This window comes from Phocoena phocoena, chromosome 15, assembly GCF_963924675.1.
Source record: "Phocoena phocoena chromosome 15, mPhoPho1.1, whole genome shotgun sequence".
Lineage (NCBI taxonomy): Eukaryota > Metazoa > Chordata > Mammalia > Artiodactyla > Phocoenidae > Phocoena > Phocoena phocoena.
The window spans coordinates 15073763-15100733 of NC_089233.1; the positions used below are offsets into that span (position 1 = coordinate 15073763).

Sequence of the window (26971 nt, forward strand, 5' to 3'; positions counted from 1 at the left end):
AGTCTCCTCCAAGACTCTTCTTTGGAGAAGAAAGAAGATGAAAATAATGCAAGGATTCCTAAAAAATAACATAATACTGCCATATCCTCTCACATGGCTTCTCAAAAAATGGTCAGAAGACTTAGGTGGTACACCAATGGATAATTTCAAAGTTATATATTTATTTTGATGGAAATTAGAATATAATTAGCATACAGAACTCACAATTTCCATAAATAATATTTCCTAGGACAAGGCTAAAAATTCTGAGTCCCTTTAAAGGAAAATATTAAGTAAACACTGAATATGGTAAAATCTGTAAAGGATGCGTACAAATGACTGAAGTTTAAGAAATATTGCTCTTTTCTGTTTATTTCAAGTTTATGTGACTGGTTATACTATATCATTGCCTTGATTAATCAATGTTTATATAATTTAAAAACTTTATGCTATAAAATTCACAGGGGAATAATCATAGGTTATTGCCTACAGGATTTCTGGTCATTAAGAAAAGTTTTAGAACATGACTCCTCATATAATCTTATTTATAAAATAAATTACTTTCACTATTTATAACCTCTCCTGGGAATATAATATGCTACTAGTTTAAGGTCTAAAGTTATTTGGCTTCCACACATTAAAAGTTTATCTATAACCTTTCTCCCCACTATGAATAATATGATATTGCATGGGATGAAAAGGTCTGACCAAAATTTTCCAACATTTATATATTCATATGAGTCCCTTACCCCACCCACACCCCCGCCAGGGCAAAGTTAAAAATTCTGAGTTATGTGCTGAGGAGTAAGTGAAGGACTGTGGCTTAAGGTTTTCTCACATTTATTATATTCACATAATTTCTTCCGAGTATGGATTTTCCTATGTTGATTAAGGTGTGCACTCTGGCTGAAGGCTTTTTCACATTCATTACATTTATAGGGTTTCTCTCCTGTATGAGTTCTCTCATGCTGATTAAGATGTGTCCTTTGGCTGAAGGCTTTTCCACAAAAACTACACTCATAAGGTTTCTCTCCAGTATGAAGTCTATGATGTTCCGTAAGGGATGTGATACGGCTAAAGGCTTTACCACACTGATTACATTTATAGGGCTTCTCTCCAGTATGAATTCTCAGATGTTGAGTAAAGGATGAATGTTGACGGAAGGCTTTCCCACATTCATTGCATATAAAAGGTTTTTCTCCTGTGTGAATTCTATGATGTTGAATAAGATGTATCCTCTGGCTGAATCTTTTCCCACATTCATCACACTTATAGGGCTTCTCTCCTGTGAGTACTATCTGAGGTTGAGTAAGAGATGAGTTTTGGCTGAAGGCCTTCCCACATTCACTGGGTTTCCCCTCAGTATGAATATGAGTAGTAAGAAGAATATGTTGATTGAAGATTTTTCCACACTCATTATATTCATAAGGATTCTCTCTTACATAGTTTCCCTGATAGTAGGTGAAGTCTGAATTATGCTTGGTGCTATTTCCTTGTGTGTCAGAATTAACGGGTATTTTAATTGAAGGAATTCTCTGATGCATAACAAGGTTTGAGTTCAGATTATAGTTTTCCCCAAATCTATTACATTCAAGGCTTCTCTCCTGTGTGATCTTTTTGTGGGTGAAAGATAGTTGTCCTAAATGTCTCTGCTGGTTTTCTTGGTTAGATTCTAACCGGTAATCAAATTCCCAGAGTCCACCTAAGATGGAGTACCAGAAACTGTCTCCTGTTAATCTCTCCATTAGCATGTCACAGGTTTTATTTTCATCAGAAATATTCTGGTTTGATTTTTTTATTTCTGGACTATTCTCCCCATCTACAAGAAATTCAGAACATAAAAACACTTTTCAGTATTCTCTGTTTTGTAGAAGAAATTATTGCATAGTAAATTACCAAATGAAACTGACAGTAATGCAGACAAGGCAAATGTGGCATTAAAAGTTTTGAAATATGGCTATGTAACAGGGGAAAGACTACAGAAGGATGACAAGAAGCAGTGAGCAGGTGGAAATTTTAAAATATGTGTGGTAATCATAAAAAGAAGAGATCAATCAGGAGCATACATAGTCGAAAGGAAATGGAAAGGAGAATAAGAAATATCAGGGTAAGGTTTGTGTTCAGAGGTGGGAGACAGAGAAAAGACTACTTACAGAAGACAGGTCCAAGTCCAAGACCTTCTAAATCTCACCTGTGGATTATTCTATTATAATATCAACTACTGGTTTATTTTAAAAGTATGTCTTCTGATTTTTAATCTTTTGTTTAAAATGATAAAACTAATACTTGCTTATAGTAACATATCCAATGTACAAAGTAAGAATTCCACCCCCCAAATGTAATCATTGTTAAGTTTGGAGCCTCTCTTGCCAGATTTCTCCTATATTCACATAAATATAAATGTAACCATATTTTGAACAAGCATGACACATGGATTGTGGTAAAAACAAAATTTCATTTCAGTCTCCCACTGCTTCTTTAAACTTTATTTAGTGGGGGTATTTTTCCTCTGCTTCTGTATGAAGATTTGGACAGGACCCATGCTCTTCCTTTAATTATTAGGTAACCGATACTCCTACTCTTACATTAAGTTGCAAACACAGTCTCTATTCAGTAATTAAAGTGTTCAGTCATGTATAGTATTCAAAACTTCAAAATTAAGCCCTCTCCCCTTCCTTGGGCTGTTACAGAGTCAATATTCCTCCTTCTCTCTCCCTGCCTCTCCCCCACTCTACTCCTTCCTTGCTAGTCTTTTCCCTGCTTCTTAACTATTTCCCTATACACCTCTTCCTTCACTCACTAACTCTTGTTTAATTCCCTTCTAACAAGAGTTGGAGGGTAGCAGCTGTGTGGAGGGAAGAGAGATCAAGAGATAGGCCAGTTTTTGTACAGTAGCTTCACATTCTCAGCTTGGTGGATGTTTAAAACAGACTCACTTTTGGGAACTTTTATGACTCTTGGAAGGTTCTAGATAGACCCCTCTCTCTCCAGTCATTTCCATGATCTAGGATAGATATATTTCTATTTTGGGTAATCCCTTGGGACCAGCCTTAGGGCATGAATGAACCCTATTGGACGAGATCATGTTGGCTGACTCATGAAAAACACTCATAATACCTTGTCCCAATAAAACTTGGGTAGTGCAGACTGATCCTAACTCAGCAGCTTCTCCTGGCTTACCCATCAAAGCCATTTCCTTAGTCAGAGTCAGCTGTTCTCAGGCCTTGTACTGCTTTAGCTTTCTCAGACGTGAATCATGCACTAGTCCTGGTCTTCTACCCGCAGGGGAGGTATATACAAAGCTGTACGAGTGGTCCCCTTGAAGCTGGCACATATACTTATGGTCAAGGACACCTGACAGCAAAAGAGGCAACATTAATAAATAATTATGCCAGCAACTGTCCTGGGAAAATAAAATAGAATTATACCATAATACTGTTTTTTATTTTGCTTTCTTACATTATTGCATATCATGAACACACTTCCATGTCATCAAATACATTTCTACATAATTTTTAAAGGACTGTAAAATATCCAATTTTATGGATGTGCCAAAGTTAGGTTACTTCGGGCTTATTCTTATCACAAATAGCACAACATGAAGAGTTAGTTGGCTGAACATGCAATAGAAATTTTAAAAAGAAAAAAAAGTCCAAGTCAGAAAATTAAACTTACTCTGGTCAAGAATTAAATTATATGTGGAAAAAATGTGATTTAAAAGATTTATTTTAAACCAGTTTATCATTTCAACTGAATTATCAACTGGACCACTTTATTTTCAGATAAAATGCTTTTGTCTGCTCAGGGACTTTGGCTCTAAAACGGTTGGAATAATTGGCTGGAGCTCAGAACACTGTCTTTTCTATTCTCTTAGCATCAAAATCCACAGGCTGCTGACCTGGCTCCTGGAACCACAGGTAAGTGTGGTGCTCTACGCTCCTACAGCCTAGGAGTAGATTTCAGGGCATTCACTGCCTAAGGCCTATCTTCCAGAACTTTCATTTATCCCTGGAAACAGGGCAGCCTGATCAACATACCAGGAGGAGTGATAGTGCATGAAATGTACAGGCACTGCTCCCCCATGGTAGACACCCTCAAGGCACATCAGATCTTCAACCAAAGGGTTGCCACCCAGCAAGACGCCAGGGGACAGGGTCTAGACTCCAGATGGAGACAATGATTATCTTGGGCTTTAAAGCAGTTTTGAAAAACAAACTCTAGTCTCTTTGCTCCAGCTCCTCACCTAACCCGAGCCCCTATGTTAGTAGACATGACTGCAACTGCCCTTAAGAGGAGGGTGGGCACTGCTAAGGATGAACACCCTCATCAAGCATTATACAGGGGCTTCCCTGGTGGCGCAGTGGTTAAGAATCTGCCTGCCAATGCAGGGGACACAGGTTCGAGCCCTGGTCTGGGAAGATCCCACATGCCACGGAGCAACTAAACCCATGCACCACAACTACAGAAGCCTGTGCTCTAGAGCCTGCGAGCCACAACTACTGAGCCCATGTACCTCAACTACTGAAGCCCACGTGCCTAGAGCCCGTGCTCCACAACAAGAGAAGCCACCGCAATGAGAAGCCCGCGCACCGCAACAAAGAGTAGCCCCCGCTCACTGCAACTAGAGAAAGCCCGTGCACAGCAACGAAGATCCAATGAAGCCAAAAAAAAAAAGATGATAGCATGACATTCATAAACACAAATATAATCTAAAATCTGGGAAGAGAATGTGGGTGAAATACTGAGGCTAGAAATGTAGAAATGGGAAAATGAACATAGAAAGGCCACTTAAAAGCACGATACTACAGAGTGAACACCAAGTCCATAAGAATATATGCCTTTAGAAGAATAAGGAGGGAGAGAGGGTATTTAAAGGAGCAGGTAGAGAGACAGGGGAGAGGCCAGAAGAAGCAAGAATGGTGTGTATCACAAGCCAGAGTGTACTTTCAGGAAAGTCAAGTCAGCACAGTTAAATGCAACACAATCATAGGAGACAATAACTGTGGTTTTCTAGTCACTGGATTTGACTGGAAGGAAGTCAGTGGTAATCTCCAAGAAAACAATTTTAGTAACACCGGTAGTACACCTTTGTCACATCACAAAAGTGAGCTAGAGAATTAGAACTGAGGCTATGGGTTTTAGACAAGTTTAACGTGTTTGATAATAAAAAGAAAAAAAAAAGAATGAAAAATGGATAAAAATGGCAGAGGATTTTTGATATGGAGAAGAAAAAGATTTAAAGAATACCGAGAGGATGTATGAATAAAGAGAGAAAGAAAATGCGTCATGGAGATTTGCAACATCAAGGTATTTATGGACATCCAAACTAACACCTTCAAAATAAATTTGTGTTGTGTAAGTTTTTTAAATAATAAGTATATATTATCTGTTTAATCAGAAAAAAAGTAAGAGAGTCATTTCCACTTTGGAAAAATGTCAAATATGAACTGAATTTTTAAGAAGCATGCCTCTTTAAATCCCAGAGGCAGATGTTTGTAACACACTCAGTTAAGTATTTCAAAAGCGACTATTTTCCTTCACTGAGGTGCAAACACCCAAATGCTTGCTTCTCACCTGGATGGCTGTCTGGTGGGCTGTCTCTCTCCATCATCCACTGCTCCTCCCGCTCCAACTGAGTGATCACCTCTGGCTTATAAAGTTGATGCCCTATTCATGGGAAAAAATGCGTATCTTAGAATTTTATACTGGGAACAAAAATCTCTCTCAGAACTCATTTCCAACCTGTTTAATCTTTAGGGCCTCCGGATTTGGAAAGGGGAGGCTTCAGAGGCAGCAAACTAAAGCTACCCATCTCAAAATCAGGACCTTTTACCTGAGAAGAAAGCAAAAAACAGAGGTCTCTGTCTCCAAAACTGATTAGCATTCTTCCATCCTGGCCTGAACTATACACACAAAAGCTTCGAAGGTTTTCACTACTAAAGGAAAGAAACCCATGTAGAATGAGTTCCAGTCTTACAGGGATACCATCCTTACCCAGTGCAACCAGGTTCCTGTAGTTTTCCAGCATCACGTCTCTGTAGAGGTTCTTCTGAGCAGGGTATAGCTGGTCCCACTCCTCTCTGGTGAATTCCACAGCCACGTCCTGGAATGTCAGTGATTCCTGAAACACCAAGTACATCCTTGCTCAGAGAGAAAACTTTTTTTTACGGGGGCCCTTAGGGGAAGAGGCAAAGGTGCTGCAGTAGACAAAGGTTAGGATGTCTAAAGAGTTGTGCTGAAAGTCTTCAGGGCTCTGAGTAATCCAGGTCAAAATTTTGGAAGCAACAATTCTATCTTCTATCATCTTTCAAGACAGGTTTAAAAACATGCATGAAATAATGCTTGCTTTTAGGCTTTTTACAACCTGCTGCAGAGGAAACTCTCTCATATCATCTAAACAATTAAAAAGCTACATGGAAAATTCATGCTATTAAGATTTCAGAATTGAAAGAATTCAGGATATGTTGAAATAGTGAAAGTAGGTATCAAGTTGGTGGATCGTGTGTACAACCTTAACAGATTTTTAAGCTTTAGACAGAAGAGGAGAGAGAATATTCCAGTGTGTTTTAAAAGAAAAAAAAAAGGCAACAAGGGCAAATAGGTTGAGAGTAGAAGGCACGTGATGCATGTTGGGATCAGTAAAAGAAAAAGCCCATCCTCTCCCTTTTTCTTTCTATAATTTTCCTGGACTGTTTAAGAGTAAGTTGCAGAGGGACTTCCCTGGTGGCACAGTGGTTAAGAATCCGCCTGCCAATGCAGGGGACACGGGTTTGAGCCCTAGTCTGGGAAGATCCCACATGCTGTGGAGCAACTAAGCCCGTGTGCCACAACTAACTGAGCCTGCGCTCTAGAGCCCGTGAGCCACAACTACTGAGCCTGCGTGCCACAACTACTAAAGCCCGTGCTCCTAGAGCCCGTGCTCCACAACAAGAGAAGCCACCCAATGAGAAGCCGGCGCACCGCAACGAAGAGTAGCCCCCGCTCGCGGCAACTAGAGAAAGCCTGCGAGCAGAAACGAAGACCCAACGCGGCCAAAAATAAATAAATAAAAATAAATAAATCTATTAAAAAAAAAGAGTAAGTTGCAGAGGTGATGCCCCTTTACCCCTAAAAAATGTATTTATTTCCTAAATACAAGGAATTCTCTTACGTAACAACAGGATGATCAAAATCAGTAAATTAACATCGATACCGTGCTATTGTCTAAGCTATATACTTATTCAGATTTTACTAAATGTCCTAATAATGTCCTTTATAACAAAAATCAAGATTTTTGATTGTCTTGTATCTTTTGTCTCCTTGAATCTGCAACAGTTCCCCAGCCCTTCTTTGTATTTCCTAACACTGACATTTTGAAAACACAGGCTAGTTATTTTGTAGAATAAACCTCAATTTGGGCTTGTCTAATGTCTCATCATGAGTAGATTCACACTATGCATTTATGGCAGGAATAGTTCAGGAGCGATGCTGGGTTCTTCTCAGTGAATTGTACGCATTGTTGACTAGTTCCAGTACTGGCAATGTTAACTTTGATAATTTGGTTAAGGTAGTTACCTACCAGTAATTTCCCTTGGAAGATTACTACTGAATCCTGTAATTACTAAGTTTCTTGTGGGGGAGATACTTTGTTCCTCCTCAAACTTTCACCCACTCATTTTGGTTTTCACTGATAATTCTTGCCTGAACCAACTGTAATTTTCATGGTGCTTTTCTAATGCCAACACTCTTTGTACATTATTAGTTGGCTTTCTACTGTGCTGAAGAAGTTTCCCTTCCTATTTATTCATTAATTTATATGAGGTGGATTTACTTACTTATTTTATTCTATAAGTTATAATAATTTACTATCACTATTTTTAAAATGCTCAGATGGTCCTAGATTTAACCAGAAGCAGCCCCTTCAAACTGGCTTCTTTGTTCTTTTGAAATGTACCTATCATTCTTTGAGTACTTTACTTTTTGGGATAGAAAGATGTTCTTTCAAGGCTCATGTTGTGCTTTTCCTGCTCCAAACCTGGAATCAGCCATTTCTCAAAGGATCCCTGATTCCTTCTAATGGTCAAATACTGAGCAGCTCTGCTTCCCATTAGAAGATCTACAGGGTCACAGTCTGTCATGTTCTGCTCTGTTGATCAAATACTGAGTGGCTATGTCTGGTTCCTTTTAATGGAGAATGGCACTTGGACACCAATATCTGGGCACTAGATGTGTCCAATGCTACTGGAGTATTACTGCTTCTAGGCCCTCTCAGGGGTCACACCTGGGAAAGAGAGGAATATACATAATGATGTATGTATACACACACAACTCCATACCCAATTCTGTATTTAGTTATATGTATTAAAACCCACGAGTCCACACTGACACCTCTAATTCTAATCCAACATGGCAAGGTTCATTCCATCCTCCTCTCTTTTCATATCTGTAATTCCCTTCTCTGACCATGAGAAACCTGGCTCCTATTATGCACAGTGAATTTGCTTATTTGCTCAATCCTAGAATGTAAAGAAAGTGGTTTCAGTATTGCTAACACATGCCTCAGTGTAAAAACAAGCCTACAAATGAGAGTTCACTGTTTAGAACTGTTTTGCTTTTAGCCTGAGGACATAGAGTATAAATAACTATTTAGGTTCAAAAGTTAACTCCTTTCCAGTGTGGATATATCAGTAACTTGAAGTAAGTTTGGTTCAATTGTTTCTGTTTGTATTCAATTTTAAGCCCTCCTCCCATACCACTGCACTCCATTCCCTCTTTTTCACCCCAGTCCCATATAAGCCCTACAAGTAACCAAACTCATTAGACTCAAGTTTACCCTTCCAATGTCTCTTTTTGCTCAAACAAGCAAATAGATCTATATGCATATTTTAAAAATATTTATTTGTTTTCGCCGGGTCTTAGTTGCAGCAGGTGGGCTCCTTAGTTGTGGCTCACGGGCTCCTTAGTTGTGGCACATGAACTCTTAGTTGCAGCATACATGTGGGATCGAGTTGCCTGACCAGGGATCAAACCTGGGCCCCCTGCATTGGGAGTGCGGAGTTTATCCACTGCGCAACCAGGGAAGTCCCTATATGCATTTTTTTTTTTTTTTTGCGGTACGCGGGCCTCTCACTGTTGTGGCCTCTCCCGTTGCTCAGCACAGGCTCCAGACGCGCAGGCTCAGCGGCCATGGCTCACGGGCCCAGCCGCTCCGCGGCATGTGGGATCTTCCCGGACCGGGGCACGAACCCGTGTCCCCTGCATCGGCAGGCAGACTCTCAACCACTGTGCCACCAGGGAAGCCCTATATGCATATTTTTATTTCCTCTTCTTTTTTACACAAAAGTAGCATTTTACAAATACTCTTTTGCACTTTGATATTTTTTCACTGAACAGCTTATCCTGGAAATCCCTCCACATCAATTCATAGATATCTTCCTCATTCTTTTTTATAGCTGGATGGGACAGTGTGAATGTTCCACAGTTTATTTAACTAGTCTATTAACAGACATTTTAGCTGCTTTCTACTCTCTTGCTACTACAAATCATCCTGTAATGAATTATCTTTTATGTATATTATTCTGCAATCGCATGTAAGTCTACCTCTAGAATCCAAAAGAGCATATGAATCTTCAATTTTGATATATATTGTCAAACTGACCTCCACAGGGGTTGTATCAGTTCTGTAATTATCTATTGCTGTATAACAATCCACCCCCAAATTTAGTGGCTCAAAACAACAACAATCATTTATTTTGCTCACAGAATCTGTAACATGCGCAGGACTCAGTGAGACTAGCTCATCTTTGTTCCATTTTGTTTCAGCTGGGGCGGCTCAACTTTGGGCTGTAGGATTCACTTTTAAGAGGCTCATTCATGTGGCTGGCAAGTTGGTGCTGGCTGTCAGCTGTGAGCTCAACCAGGGGCCTCAGGTTCTCTCCATATGGGCCTCTCCACAGGCTGCTTGGGCTTCCTCACGGCATGGTAGCTGGACCCCAAATGCAAAACTCCCAAGAGAACCAGCTTTCATCATCCAGCCTCAAGAGTCACATAGCTTCACTAAAAAAAGAGGTGATATATGTATATGTATAACTGATTCACTTTGCTGTACAGCAGAAACTAACACAACATTGTAAATCAACTAGACTCCAATAAAAATTAAAAAAAAAAAGAGAGTCACATAGCTTCAGTTCCACCACAGTCACAGGCCTGCCCAGATCCAAGGGGAAGTAACACACTCCCACATCTCTTGATAGAAAGAGTATTTATATCATAGTATATGAGGAGCCTATGGAATGGGAGAAATTGTGCCATTTTCAGAAAATACAATCTGCTACTGTCTACCCTCTGAATGTAAACATTCACATCCCTCCCACATGCAAAATACACTCATCTTCCTCAAGACTCCCATGTTTCATCCCGTTAGAGCGTCAGTGTGAAGTCCAGGATCTTGTCACCTATATCAGGTCCACATGCAGATGAGGATCTTTGAACACAGTTCCTCAGGTACAGTTCCTTGAAAGCTTTCTCCCTATTTTTCCTTCTGTGAGCTAAAGAAATAGTTATCTGGCCCCCACCCTCTACCCTTCACAAACTCGAAGCAGTGGGAAAGGCACAGAAATAACCACTAGAGACACTCCCATTCAAGTACACAGCAATTCATAGCAATTCTAAAATGTAGCTGAGCTGGGCACGTGTTGAGAGATGTGAATGACAAATAGTTTTCTTTTCAAGCTCAGTAATTCCTGGCTCCTTTATATTTATTTTTTAAAAATTTAAATATTGTTTATGTACAATATTATATGTTACAGGTATAGAGTATAGTGATTCACAAATTTAAAGGTTATACTCCATTTATAGTTATTATAAAATACTGGCTATATTCCCTGTGTTGTATATCCTTGTAGCTTATTTTATACATAATAGCTTGTATCTCTTAATCCCCTACCAATTGTATTGCCCCTCTCCGCTTCCCTCTCCCCAATAGTTTGTTCTCTATATCTGCAAGTCAGCTTTTTTTGTTTTATTCACTAGTTTGTTGTGTTTTTTAGATTTCACGTGTAAGTGATATCATACAGTATTTGTCTTTCTCTGACTTATGTCATTTAGCATAATGTCCTCCAAGTTCATCCATGTTGCTGCAAATGGCAAAATTTCATTCCTTTTTATGACTGAGTAGTATTTTGTTGTGTATATATATACCACATTTTTATCCATTCATCTGTTGATGGACACTGAGGTTGCTTCCACATCTTGGCAATTGTAAATGCCACTCTGATCATTGGGGTGCATGTATCTTTTCAAATTAGTGTTTTAGATTTTTTTTGATATATACCCAGGAGTGGAATTGCCGGGTCATGTGGTAGTTCTATTTTTAGTTTTTTTGAGAGACCTCCATACTGTTTTCCACAGTGGCTGCACCAATTTACCTTCCCACCAACACTGTATGAGGGTTCCCTTTTCTCCACATCCTTGCCAAAATTTGTTATTTGTGTTCTTTTTGATGGCAGCCATTCTGACAAGTGTGAGGTGGTATCCCACTGTGGTTTTGATTTGCATTTCACTGATGATTAGCAATGTTGAGCATATTTTCATGTCTGGTTCCTGTATGTTTCTTTTTTTTTAATCTTCTTTTTCCTCTAGCATTTCACTTTAGGCAGCCAGAAGCTGCCAGTTGGCACTTTCAATCTTCTACCTGAAAATCTCCTTAAGTAGATCGTTGAGTCCATTAAGTATATTTCCTATTTTCCTTGTTACTGAAGGTGACAGTGTTGACCAAAATTCCTTCTTCAAGCTTCCCCTTTCCTCCAGCTCATAGTAAGATTTTCCTTATTATCCTTTAAGCCCTGTGAAAGGTCCCATAGGCCTCCACTAACTCTCCTTGAGGCCGTTATGATTCTACTAATAATCTTTTCCTTTCCATCTTCTGCCCTTTGTTCAACTGGCTCTGCTGCAAAGCCGATGACACATGTTCTATGTTTGTTTTGGTAGCACACCACTTCCAGGTAACAAAACCTGTACCAGTTATTTATCTATCACTGCATAATAAAGCACCTCAAAAGTTGGGGGATTAAAACAGCAACTATCATTGATTTTGCTCACAAATCTGTAATCTGGGCATAACTTAGTGGGGACAGCTTGCCTCTGATCTACATGGCATCAGCTGGGAGGGCCTGACTGTGGTTTGGAGAGTCTGCTTTCAAGATGGCTCACTCACATGGCTGGCAAGTTGGTACTGGCTCTCAGCTGAGAGCTCAGCCAGGTCTGTGGGCCTTGGTTCCTCTCCATGTAGGTTTCTGCATGAGCTGTTTGGATTTGTGTGTGTGTGTGTGTGTGGCAAGGTGGCTGGATTTAGACCAAGCATCATGAGCGAATGAAGCGGAAGTCTTACTGCCTCTTATGACCTGCCTTGAAAGCCACATAGTTTCACTTCTACTGGTCACAAGCTTGCACAGATTCAATGCAGGGAACACTGACATCGATGTCTCTTGATGGGATGAATGTCAAAGTCATTTTGGATGGCAGATATTTGGTCATTTTTCTGGAAATGCAATCTGCCACACACTCACATTAGCAATGTAAGAGAGTGTCTGTTTTCCCAAAGCTTTGCCAAGAGAGTATGTTATCAAGCTTGTGGAAAATATCAACCCCGTAGGAAATACAAAGCTTGGTGATAAAATGTCAAGCTTTCTCTAGTTTTAATTTAAATTTCCTCTTCTTATGAGTACAGATAAACATTTTTCCTGTGTTTAAGATGCATTTGAATTTTCTTTCCTGTGAATTGTCTTTTTATGTTGTTTTTCAATTGGACTCCTAATCTCTTACCTGATTTAGAGGAGTGTTTTATTATTATTATAAAGACTACTATTATTATTAGAAAGATTACCCCACTACAATTTGAGTAGCAAAAATATTTTTCCGAATTTGACATGCCTTTTTACTTTGCTTACAGTTTTCTTTTCTCATACAGATTTTTGGGTATTTTTAAAGAGTTGAACCCATCAATTTTTTCTTTTATGGCTTCTGGATTCTCAGTTGTAATTAGAAAGTCTTTACTCAGTGAACACTATAAAGGAATTCTCCCATTTTATTCTTGTGTTACTTCTATGGCTTAATTTTTCACATTTAAATATTTGATCAATTTGAAGACTATTCTGATGTAAAGTATGGGGTATGGATTCAACTTTACCTTTTTCCAGGTGGCTCCACAGAAATACCATCAATTATTGAATAAACCATCTTTTCACCACTGGTTTGAGATGTGACCTATATTATATGCTAAATTCCTATTTGTTCAACAGATATTTATTCAGTGCTTCCTACATGCCAACTATAGGGCTTGAGATATACTAGTGAACAAGAGACTAAAATTCTCTTCCTTTATGAAACTCTAGCAGAGGAAGTAGAAGATAAACATGATAACTAGGTAAATTACATAGTGTGTTAGAAGATAAAAGAAGAGTAGAGGAAGAGGGTTTGAGAATGTTGAGGTGAGGCAGTTGCAATTTTATAAAGGTGGTCAGGAAAGATATAATTGAAGAGGTGACAATGGAGAAAAGACTTGAAAAGTTAACAGTACATAGGCAAGAGTGTTTGTGGCATGATCAAGGAAGATGAATGAGGCCAGGGTAGATAGAGTGGAATGAGCAAGGAGGAGAAGTAAACGATGAAGTCAGAGAGGTAACAGGTCCAGATTCTGTAGGACTGTTTAGGCCATCATAAGGACTTTGGCTTTTACTATGAGTGAAATGGGAGCCATGCGTTTTGAGCACAGGAGTGACATGGTCTGATCTACCATTACCCTGCTATTTCCTGGGCTACATCTTTTTTTTTTTAACATCTTTATTGGAGTATAATTGCTTTACAATGGTGTGTTAGTTTCTGCTTTATAACAAAGTGAATCAGCTATACACATACATATATCCCTGTGTCTCCTCCCTCTTGCGTCTCCCTCCCACCCTCGCTATCCCACCCCTCTAGGTGGTCACAAAGCACCGAGCTGATCTCCCTGTGCTATGCGGCTGCTTCCCACTAGCTATCTATTTTACATTTGGTAGTGTGTATATGTCCATGCCACTCTCTCACTTCGTCCCAGCTTACCCTTCCCCCTCCCTGTGTCCTCAAGTCCATTCTCTATGTGGGCTACATTTTTTGAAGTCATCTTTTTTCTTCCTTTCTCTTTATCCCTCTCACAAAATCTCTTTCCCAGAGCAAAGCACTCAAGTCCACCTATTTTTCTCCATCTTCTAATTTTAAGGTATTACTTTCTATCATCTAGAATACTGCAATAGCTTCCTAAGGGATCTCTCCCCTTTCCTTTCTTGCCTTTCACAAATGCACTTACTATCTAGCATGCACCAGAGTGATGTTTAAAGTAGAATTCAGTTACTTATTATGTTATTACCTTGCTTAAATTCTCTCGAAGGCTTTCCACTGCACTTAGAATAAAAACCGAACTTCTTATCATGGTCATAAAGCCCTGTATACGTAGCCCCTGCATACTTCTCCAAGCTTATTCCAAGTCCCCCTCTCCGTCCACTCCAACAACAGTGGCCTTCTTTTGATTTCTCAAATATACCCATAGTTTTTGTACATGATGTTTAGCACATGCCTAAAATGCTCTTTTCCATTTACTTTTTTTTTTCCAAATCTGCTTTTTTATTGACCTCAGAAGCTGTCATCAAGCTTCATTATATCCAATTTAGTTTTCTCTGGTACACTGTTTATAATTTTTAAAAATTTTTAAATAAATTTATTTTATTTATTTATGGCTGTGTTGGGTCTTCATTGCTGCATGCAGTCTTTCTCTAGTTGCAATGAGCAGAGGCTACTCTTTGTTGCGGTGCACGGGCTTCTCACTGTGGTGGTTTCTCTCGTTGCGGAGCATGGGCTCTAGGCGCGTGGACTTCAGTAGTTGTGGCACGTGGGCTCAGTAGTTGTGGCTCGCGGGCTCTAGAGCGCAGGCTCAGTAGTTGTGGCGCATGGGCTTAGCTGCTCTGCGGCATGTGGGATCTTCCCGGACCAGGGCTCGAACCCATGTCCCCTGCAGTGGCAGGCGGATCTCTCAGATTACCAGGGAGGCCCCCGCCACTCCAGTCTTAATTGGACTTCTCTCCTCTCTGAGCACCTGCTGTATTTGTTGTCTTTGACATTCAGAGAAGAACCTAATGTTATACTTTTCTGAATATTAATTGTGTGATGTAGGCTTTAAAAAATCTCCTCCAATGAGTTTGCTACCTGTGGATAATGATTATCTCATAACAACATGGAACAACAGAAATCCTCCTTTCTGAAGCAGTCGAGACTGGTATCTGGTATGTACCAGCTAGTTAAAGTGGGGATCCATAAACAATATCTCAAAGATTTAAACATTTAAATTTAAAATACATAAGTGTACATTTATTCCCTTATCTTTTGATATGAGAATGATTTTAATGATTGAGTGCCCATATCCAAAATGTATCACTTCCTGTTTCATTAAATCAAAACAAGCAAATGACTCTTAGGAAATAATACTGGTATAGAACCCTCTGAGAGTTTTAGGATTTTCCTTCAATGTTTTAGTTTTGCTCACACCTAATTTGACAGCAATATTTTAAAAGGTGACTGGCATTTACTGAGTCTTTCCAAAGCATTCAACTAGTTTTCATAGAAACAACTTATCATACTTATACCTCATAGAGGTTTACATCATACTTAATCAAATTGTAACAACTGGTTTAAACAGGTTTTGGAAGAGATACAACAGATTCTTGATAAATATTAACTTGTGGCAGCAGATGTTCTCAGGTACATTAACAGTCCTGTTACCTTCAAGCAGTCACAGTGACTTGGGCGTCATTCATTGTTTGCAGACAGAGTGGCAAATGTTGTTTGAATTCTAGTGAGCTATTTTAGGGAAGGGTGATTAAAACACAGTCTATGGCTTCTTGTGTTACCTTTACAACATCTAGCTCAGACATGAGTCCGTGATCTGGTAAAAATGCTGAAGGAGAGAAGAGCTATAAAGGGGCACACAAGGAGAGTGGGAAACATCCCGTAGAGATCAGCATCTGTCACAAAAGTCTCAAGTGCTCTGGATTTTGGGGGCTTAGTACTTCTGAAAATTGAAAAATAAAAGTGCCCGCATTCTGAGAACTATAATAGCATTTCAGAGGAGAGTAAAACTGAACTTACCTGAGACCGCTGTATCTGTGATCCAACATTCATTTCCTTCTCCATGTTTCCCTCCTGGGAAAGTACAGCATTCTGAGAAGGCATTACTGGGAAAAAGAGAGAAGAAGAATCTTGTCAACGTATGACATTAAGGCTGAACCTAAATCTTGGGCCTTTTGTTTTGGATTAGGATGGCAAATGGCTTAGAGAGAAGCCCTCTAAGACATAAGCCTAAAGGCTGGGTGACTTAACTGTGACATTCTTGTTCCTCTATCACATTGAGGAACATAATGCAGGACTTTCTCTCCTCTGTAGTATAACTCCACTTGTTGTGACATATGGGAAGCTCAAAGGTGCTCACTGGTTTTCAGCCCTAGCTACACACTTGGGGAATTTTTAAAAGATGCCAGCGCTTAGCCCCTATTCCCAGAGATTTGGATTTAATGGTCTAGGGTGATCCTGGGCAATAGCATTTTAAATTCTGAAGTCTCCAAGTGATTCTAAGTGGGAAATGAGAACCACTGAGATGAGGTGATGCAGAGAACATATGTTAAGGGCCTATTCTTTCCCTTTAAGAGGATAAACTCATCCCTAACCTCAAACTCCAGACATCTCCTCTACTCTCTTTAGGATGACCCTTCTAATATAGAAATGAGATTTCACTCTTTTCATTTTTCAGAATGTTCGCTTTCCTTTTTGAGTACCTGGATTCAGTCCTCCACCAGGATGACTACACCTCTTTGCAGTTCTTAAGTTGTAATGTCCCCAAAGCCTTGTTCTCTTCTAGTATGACAGTCAGGAGATACACCAGTACTAGCAGCTTCAGTATCCTTGTCAGTCCCTGAAGGCTGATTTGTCCCAGTGCCTTATAGGAAACAGCCACTCCCAGGCATTAAAGGTGCCTCAACTCATGAGAGGGTCAGGAGCCAGTGGATATCCATGATAATGACTTCTGCTTCCCAGGAGCAGCCACTCTCAGAATCTTGCCTTGTTCATGCAGAGTTGAGATGCAGAGGTTCCTGAAAGTGGCTATTACATTCGTTTTTCTCCCTAAAGGCATCAATCCTTCATGTACAGACTTCACTATGATATTCAAATCTGCCTCCTGGTTGAGCAGTTTCAGGTTGAGCAACTGTAATGAGATGCACCAGAGTCAGCAGAAGAAATCCAGCAGTGTCAGTCACCTAGGGACCTAGGGAGTCTATAAAGACATACAAACTATTCATTCATGAAGATAGAGCCCCGTAGGATGTGGAATTCTTTAAAACAAGCAAAAAGCATTTTTTAAATTTCTCAGATTACAAAGAGCAGAGATGTACAGATGCATCAACTACAACAAACTTAGCCTCAGTCCTCTCCCACCTTCTTCTCAGAACAGAAAACATGTGGTCCTTGCCCAGAGGCAGACTTTCAGATAGAGTTTTCTCCTCAGAAAGAAGAAAAAACAGGTGTTTCACCAATACCAACAACAGAGTGAAGTGTACTGATCTGCTAATAATCAGGAGAGAATACATTTGTTCTCTGCTCACGAAAGTTGACCTGAAAAACTTTTCTCAAAAACTATTGATAGAAATGAAGAATGAAGTCATTTCTGAGAAGAAAAAGAGAAAACTGCAGTTCCAATCGAGTGGCCCTGTTAGATAAGGAAGCCATTCAAGCCAAGACATGGCACGATTCTAACATTTTACAACCAGTTGACTAAGAGGCAGACCTTTCAAGAGTAATTTTAAAGCACTTTAAGAACTAGGTCCTTATTTTTCCAAGCAAAAGCTCTAAAAAGGTCCTATGGTCTGAAGAGTCAGATAGAATCTACAAGGATGTCCTGAGGTTTCAAACCCAATCACCTGAAAACCATTTATTCACAACAACGAAAACAGCACTAACCATGTTAGTGGACAGGGTTTCTCCTTTATATTTGTGAACCCAAGGCAATGAAGAACATTTCAAATATATTATACATTGTATACAAATATAGCTAGTTTGAGAATACTTTTTTTAAAAAAATATTTATTTACTTATTTATTTGGTTGCGCTGTCTTAGTTGTGGCAGGTGGGCTCCTTAGTTGCAGTTCGTGGGCTCCTTAGTTGTGGCATGCGAACTCTAAGTTGTGGCATGCATATGGGATCTAGTTCCCTGACCAGGGGTTGAACCCCTGCCCCCTGCATTGGGAGCGCAGAGTCTCAGCCACTGTGCCACCAGGGAAGTCCCCTGAGAATACTTTTTATGGCATCTGATGGGACTAGGGTTCCTTAAAATACACCTTTGGAAATGCTGATTTAGTTCTCAGTTCCTTGGTTTAATGAAGGATTCTGAGTTTAATGAATTCTTGGCTTAATGAAGCTCTAATCACAGAGCTAAGTGAAAGAGCTGGTTCTAGAACACTTAGGTCTTCTGATTCAGCCCTGGGCTCTTTCTAGTATATGCTAAAGTCCTTTTTGCTACTTGTTTTCTCCCTTTTCCTTAAAAAAAAATCTGATCCCTTTCTTTTAATAATTTCCCTTTTAATTCCTATATTGGAAAGAACAGAAAAAGAGAACAACTCCCGACCCACAAACTGTGCAATTTCTCATACAACAAACGGGTGGAGCTTTCCAGAGAGAGAGACTGCAGAATTGCCAGTCTTTTTCAAACAAGTAACCATGATGGCTGGGAAAGTAACAAATTCCCTTGACTGATTAAAGAATACTAGAATTATAGTCAATTCAGAGGAAGAATGATTCTGGCTTAACAGTTTTCATTTTCACCCCAAGCTCTTCCAAAAATCTGAGTGAACTTCACTGCCCATAGAAAATCTATGCCGTGGTTCTCAATCTGGGCTGTGCATTAGACTCAGCCCAGATTTAAAATGACGCTACAGATGCATATATATAGGGCCAGATGCATATATATATATATGCATATATATAAAATGACACTACAGATGCATATATATAGGGCCAGATGCATATATATATATGCATATATATAAAATGACACTACAGATGCATATATATATGTATATATACATATGTGTGTGTGTATATATATATATATATATATATATATATATATATATATATATGGCAAGGCTCTACCCAAGAGCTACTAAATCAGAATCTGTCGAGAAGAATTCTGGCATCCACATATTTTTTAAATGCTCCACAAGTGATTCTGATGCAAGCAAGAACTCAGAACAACTATCAGAGCCTTTTGTTTCCTTCACACCCTCAATCCCAATGATTTTCACCATCATTCTACTTCAGTCACCCACTTCCAGGTCTGAACCACTTTTGAAATCTTTCTTACCTTACACAACATTAGACTGTGAATCGGGAGACCTAGGTTCTAGGCTAGATGGGGAAGAAAATGAAGGCAGGAGTAGTGGTTTAATAGATGCAGGGAAAATAGACAAAAGAGCAGTGTTTATCAAAGTATGATCTGAAGATCACTTGAATCATGGTATTTGTTGAAAAGCAGACTCACTGGTCCTATCCTAGATCTCATGAAATAGCACCTCTGGAGATATTATTGGCCCAATAATTTGCATTACAAAGTTATTTCTTCCCTGGAATCAGTCCGTTCCCTCCAGCCTCCCTACAGGCACGAATCTAGCACCTATCTTCTCATTCCTAGATCTTCAACTTTATCTTTCACTTTTATTGACTCCTTCCTATCATCATTTAAAATCATTTAATGTCTCTCCCAACATTAAAATTTTTCACTGGCTTTTACACCCCTTTGCAACTACCATTCTTTATTTATTCAAGGCTACAACTCTTCAAAGGATTGTCGATACTTGTCTCTACTTCCTCATTACCCATTTATTTTTCAATTCTCTGTAATCTTGCTTCTGTTCTGCCATCAGCACTCCCCTGAAATTGCTCTGGTCAAGAATACCAAACTCTCTTTTGTAGTTCATGCAATGGACCTCATTACTTCTTGCTTTCTTGAGCTCTGATGGTATCTGGTACTGCTGACAGCTGCGTCTTGCTTTACTTCAGTGGGCTATGTTCTAATCCCTTTTCCTCTGCCTACCATTCACATATTGTTGTTCCTTAGGATTTTCCAAAATCTACTCTCGCCCTCTCCACACTTGAAGTGAAGGGACTTTTAAAAGATTTGAACCTGACTCTATCAGTCCCTCACTTGAAATTCTTCAGCAGCTTCCTTAGGCTGGAGTACAAAGCCATAAAGAAACCTACGACCTGCTTCCTGTTCCCTCTCAAGCCACTCTGCTGTTTGCTTTTGAGGGTTCATACACAGCATCCTGCTTTTAGGTGTTTAAATGTGCCATGTGTGGGATCCACCCCCACCTTCTCCTCTAGCAATACCTACGGCTTCCTTCAGGTCTCAGCTTAAATCAAGTAAGATTTTGACATCACGGACGAAGTGAGGCCCCCTTGTTCACACCTTCCTTCTTTAGGTAGCACTTTTTATTGTTGTAATTATTGTACAGTTATCCATCTTTATTTATACCTCACTACTGTGTGATGTTAACCTCCATGAAGGCATGAATCTGTTCTGTCTTGCTTAACTATTCTAATTTCAAGGTCCGGTATGTGATTCATAGTAGATATGTATCAAATATTTGCTCAATGAATAAATGAAAGGGTTCTGGTGTTTGCTCTTCTATTTTTTTATTTTTTATTTTTTTAAAGTTATTTTTATTTTTATTTTTTTGCGGTACGCGGGCCTCCCACTGTTGTGGCCTCTCCCGTTGCGGAGCACAGGCTCCGGACGCGCAGGCTCAGCGGCCATGGCTCACAGGCCTAGCCACACCGCGGCACGTGGGATCTTCCCGGACTGGGGCACGGACCCGTGTCCCCTGCATTGGCAGGCGGACTCTCAACCACTGCGCCATCAGGAAAGCCCTATTTTTTAACTTTCTATTTTGAACCAATTTTAGACTTACAGTAAAGCTGCAAAAGTAGTACTCAGTTCTTAAATACCATTTACCCTACTTGTCCTAATATTAATATTTTACGTAACCATGGTACAATGATCAATACCAGGAATTTAACAATATTATTAATTCAAATTTCACCAGTTTTTCCACTAATATTCTCTGATCCAGGATCCCACATCGCATTTAGTTTTTATTTTTCCTGAGTCTCCTCCAATCTGTAACAGCTCCCCAGGTTTTCTTTCATGAGCTTGATACTTTTGAAGAGTACTAATGAATTATTTTGTAGAATGTCCCTCAATTTGGGTTTGTCTGATGTTTTCTCAGGGTTGGAATGAAGTTAAGATTTTTAGCAAGAATGACACAGAAGTGATGTGTCTTTCTTAGTGCATAATATGAATGGGCTTATGATGTAGATATGTCTTATGAATGGTAACGTTGACCATTATCACCTGGTTAAGGTGGTGTTTACCAGGTTTCTCCACTGCAACAATTATTAATATGGTGTTTGCTTAATGGTGATTTCTCTATTTCCCTCTTTCCTACTAATTATTAATTGGAATTTCTCCATAAGGAAAAGCTGTTCCTTGGCTCTAATTTATTTATATCTGTATGGATTTATGGATATTTGTTTTATTTTATGAGTTAAAATACAAAACATTATTATTTTATTATACAAACTGTTCCAGCTTTGGCCATTAGGAGGCTCCTGTGTTACTCTAACCAGCTCAGCTATTTTGAACACTTCCTGTCACCATAAGATGTTCTAGGCTCTTGTATTTTCCCTGACCATCCCTGGAATCAGCCAGTTCTCCAAAGAGCCCTGGTTCCATTTATTGGAAAAGTGTTTAGACACAAAAATCTGGGTACCAGGTGTGCTGCTTGCTACTGGTGTATCATTGCTTCTAGGCCCTCCAGGAGACTGAGCTACGAAGTATATATGTATGCATATCAACCACACATATACATACTTCTATTGTGTTTGTCTATATATTAAATACCATGAGTTCACACTGACACCTCTGGTTCCAATCCGATACCACAGGGCTCATTTTGGTCTTCTTCCTTTTCTCATTGGTAACTTCTTTCTTCAACAGTGAAAAGTTGTTGGCTCTCATTATCTACAATATATTTACTTATTTGTTCAATTCTGGTATACACACAAAGTAGTTTCAGAATTACTAACTCATACCCTTGTGAGAAACACATTTACTAGCTTGATTACAGCATTTATGTAGAGTTCTCTTTGTCTTTAACCTTAGAGTATCCAGTCAAGATAGTGGTTCCTAAAGTTACTTAGGTCAGTTCTTTTCTTTGCCACTTCCTTCAGTGAGATTATGTCATTCATTTGTACTACAGTTACGTTTATTTGTTAGTGTTTGTATTCATTCTCTTCTATTTTTACAGCCGTCCCCTGGTATCCCTGGGGGACTGGTTCCAGAATCCACTGCAGATACCAAGATGTGAGGATGCTCAAATGCTTTATATAATATGCTGTGTAGTATTTATATATAAACTATACATATCCTCCTGTATACTTTAAATCATCTCTAGATGACATTACTTATAATACCTAACGCAGTATAAATGCTACATAAACAGTTGCCTGCACATGGCAAATTCAAGTTTTGCTATTTGGAACTTTCTGGAATTTTTTCCCCAAATATTTTCCATCTGCAGTTGGTTGAATATATAAATGTGGAAGCCGAAAATACAAAGGGCTGAATGTAGTCTATTTACTCTCAGGTGGCTTCACCCATTGCTACGGTTTCATTGATCATCTTTTTTGAGCTATATAACCACATACACTCTTATTGGACATCCCCACCTACCTCGTGGGTTTGTTGTGAGGCTTAAGGGATTAAATATTTGTAAATATTTAGATCATATTAGCACTTAGTTAGCGGTATTTATATATTTTACATATTGCTCTTACTCTATCATATCCCCTGTCTCAAGGAATAGTGCTACCAAACCTGAAACCTGAGTGCCATTCCTGACCTCTCTTTCTTTCCCTTAGTCTCATTCCCCAATCAAACGTCAAATCCTGGTAAATTTCCCTCCTTAAACACGTAGTGAGTGTTCCATCTTCACTTCCACTACCTTTATTCAGGTATCATCTCTCACTTTGATTACTGCCACACCCATCAAACTGGTCCTTGACTTTAGTCCAACATTTTCTTCACACTGCAGCCAGAGAGATCTTTCTCCACACCCCTTCTCTACTGTGGAAACGCCTTCACTTTATTTTCTGACAAATATTAAAATGAAAATTTTAGTAAATACAGAAAAGCAGAAAAAAAATCACCTGTAATGTCATCACCTAGAGATAACCAATTACTTTTTTGGGATATAGCCTCTCAGGCTTTTCCCTCACAAACACACACACACACTCATGCACATTATAATATGGCATGTTATTTCTTTTTTGAAACCTGGATTTTAATTGATAATATTGTATACATCACTTCATGGTAGAAAACAAAAATCTAAATATTCATTAAAAAATAGGCTCATAGTATATTCCACTGCATGCGATACCTAAAGTTTATTTAACAAGTTTATTATTAGTAGACATTTAGGCCTCTCTCTTTCTTTCTCTGCTGTTACAGACAACAGCAAACATTATACAGTTTTGGCATAATTTTGCCTGACTATTTCCTTAGGATAAATTCCTAGCAGAGGAACTGCTGGGTAAAAAGGAAGGCAAAAGGTGTTCAGAAAGGTGTATCATTTTACATATTCAGCAATATATGATAGTGACCATTAGCCAATGTTAGGTATTATTCTTTTTAAATCTAATACACAAATAGTATTTAACTGCTGCTTTAATATGCAATTCTTAGATAACATGTAAGGTAGGTTTTTTTTTTTTTTTTTTTTTTTTGCGGTACGCAGGCCTCTCACTGTTGTGGCGTCTTCTGTTGCGGAGCACAGGCTCCGGACGCGCAGGCTCAGCGGCCATGGCTCACAGGCCTAGCCGCTCTGCGGCACGTGGGATCTTCCCGGGCCGGGGCATGAACTCGTGTCCTCCGCATCGGCAGGCGGACTCTCAACCACTGCGCCACCAGGGAAGCCCATAGGGTAGGATTTTTAACTTTTATATTTTTTCTTTTATAAATTACCCTTTTGTGTCAATTGTCCACTTTTCTACCATATTGTCTTTTTCTTATTGATTTGTAAGAGTCCTTTATCACATAGTCTGCAATAAAGGACTAAATGAGGTCTGAATCGTCCAAACTCTGCATATTCCAAGGAAAGGGCCCCTGAAACATCCCGTCTGTTAAGTGTGTCTCTGTTTTCCTGAGGCCTTGGGACTGGTCAAAAAGTTTATGCTAACAATGGGATTTATGGTGGGAACCTTGGGCCATGTGGTATCAGCTTGCCCACTGGAGGAGCTGGAGACTGGAGGTCAGCAAAATGGATGGGCAGCCATGCTTATATGATCAACTTCCAATAAATACTCTGGACACCAAGGTTTGAATGAGCTTTCCTGGTTGGCAGTACTGCATACATATGGCCACACATCATTGCTCAGAGAATTAAGGACTACTTGCACAAGTCCATTGAGAGAGGACAACTGGAAGCTTGCACCTGGTCTCTCCTGGACCCTGCCTTACATGCTTTTTTTTCATTGCTGATTTTAATCTGCATTCTTTCACTGTAATACTCATCTTACTGGGAGTATAACAGTTTTGCTGAGCTCCGTAAGTACTTCTAGAACATCACTGAACCTGAGTATGGTTTGGGGACCTCTGAACACAGACAGTAACCAGCAACTCCCCTGTCATAACATAGATAACAAATATAGTCTTCACTTTATCATTTGTCTCTAATTTTTGCTGCTTTCTGAAAAAGCTAATATTTTAAAATTTTACCTTATAAAACCTGGGTTTTTTTTCTCTCTGTATAGGTTCTAAGTGCGTGTGAGGGTTTTTGTTTTGTTTTGTTTTCCTTACACAGATTATACACTTTAACAAGGTTTTTTTTTTTTTACACATTCTACATAAAAACATGAGTATGCAAAACATGGGTGTACACAGAGTAAAATATGTGTGCCTTTCAACTTCTCTTCTACTCTACTTCCCTCCCTGGAGGTAACTCATTGTCAGTCACTTGGTTTGCATCCTTTTCTGTGTATTTATGAACATACATAATATAACCACATACATACTTAACATAATGCACACCATACTATATTCATTGTTCTGCAACATCCTTTATTCACTAATGTCTTAGAGATCTTTCTTTGTGTGTTAACTTCACAATAAACTACATAATAAACTATCTTATTCTATTTTATAGCAGCACAATATTCCACTGTATGGGTCTATCACAATATGTTTAACCATATCCAGAGTGAACATTTAAGCTGTACCTATTTCTCAAATTACAAACAATATTGTAATAAACATCTTTGTACATACTTCCCTGTGCACCTGTGCAAGTATTTCTGCAGGACAGATCTTAGAATAGAATTTCTGAACCACAGAGTGAGCTCATTTAACATTTTTGTAAATGCAGTCAAATTGCCATCCAAAATACTTCCTCAACTGTACAACTGGTGCCCTTCCCCCCTGCACTTTCCTCAACACTTTGTATCACCAATATTTTTATATTTTGCCAGTCCAGTGGGTGAAAAATATCTGTCTTCATTTGCATTCTATGGTTACTTATGAAGTTAAGCACTTTTTTCATTGGTTTCCTGTATCTTCTATAAATTGCCTGTGCATATCCTTTGCCCACTTTTCTTTTTTCTCTTTTCTTTGTTCAACAAGTCTCTTTACATATTATAGACACTTTCTCTAACACATGTTGCAAATATTTTCTTCAAATCTCTAATTTTTAGCCCTTTGTTCTTTTCAAATACAAAAACTTTAAATTTTGATATCATTAAATTAATGAATTTTCCCCAGAGGGTTTTGTTTCCTGTTTGGGTGGTTTGGTAGGGCTACAGCATAAAGTGCAAGGGTGGAAGGCCAAGCAGTATGCAATATTAAGGTCATAAAGGGCTTTGAGGGCACTGCTAAGAAACTAAAACATTATCCTGATGGCAGCAGGGAAGCATATAAAAGTTTTCAGCAATAGAGTGACTTTCAACAAATTCTCCATTTAAGAAGAGCACCTACTAAGTGCCATGGTCAACTCTGTCTCTTAGAAAATGGTAACTTTTGTACCTTTTACATTTCCCACAAATCAAAATAACTAAAAGACACAGAAAGCTCATTATGTTAAAAGACACAATTAGGGGAATCTGCTCTGCCACATATTAAAACAAAATGGTATCAGTGCAGAAACTGTGAGGGCCGTGAAACAGTCTAGAAACAGATCCGAGTATACACACGCCTGCAGAATAGAATAAAAGCGTCATTTCAATTCAGTGGGAAAACAGATGATGGCAAGACCACCGGGGAAAAAGGCATATTCCTATCTAACAAGTTATCACAAAATTAATACCCAGTAGGTTAAAATGTAAAAAAGAAAAGCTATGTAAAAAATCCTTTAAAAGTATTACAAGAAAATAAAGGTGCATGTTTTAATACTCTTGAGATGGGGAAAACTTTCCAAAAATGATACCCACCCACGCCTATACCAAAATAAATTGCATAAGATATTAGAGGAAAATAGGTTTGTAATATTGGAATGCGGAGGCCTTCCTATCAAAGGGGCACAGGGTATCCAAGAAGTCTTAGGGCGCCGCTGGGGGGAGTCGACCGGAGGGGCGGCGTCCGCGACCCGGGACCCCGGGGCTGCCGCCCGCCCTGCCCCCTTGCCTGCCGCCCGCGGGGGCCGCACTCACCCGCCTCCACAGACAAAGGGCGCCCAGGCCGGCTCCGCCCCCTGACGACGACACCGCCGCTGCCGCTGCCCGTCCGGACCCAAGCGGGAGAGGGTGATGAGGGCCCTGATGCCTGAGCCAATGACGCCCAGTGACGGGGCCCCTGGGGTTGGACCAGCCGCCGGCGCAGCCGGGCTCT

General features: G+C 39.4%; 1 protein-coding gene across 1 annotated transcript; it reads right to left on the minus strand.

Moving 5' to 3' along the window:
• Nucleotides 1-321: 321 nt before the first annotated feature.
• On the minus strand, nt 322-26971 carry ZNF713 (zinc finger protein 713). Its single transcript, XM_065893074.1, has 6 exons — nt 26794-26971; nt 16815-17242; nt 16132-16217; nt 5974-6100; nt 5554-5646; nt 322-1798 (listed from the first exon to the last, which is right to left on the minus strand). Exons 3-6 carry the CDS (start codon nt 16213-16215, stop codon nt 756-758), a joined length of 1347 nt encoding a protein of 448 aa, XP_065749146.1. The 5' UTR covers nt 16216-16217; nt 16815-17242; nt 26794-26971; the 3' UTR covers nt 322-755.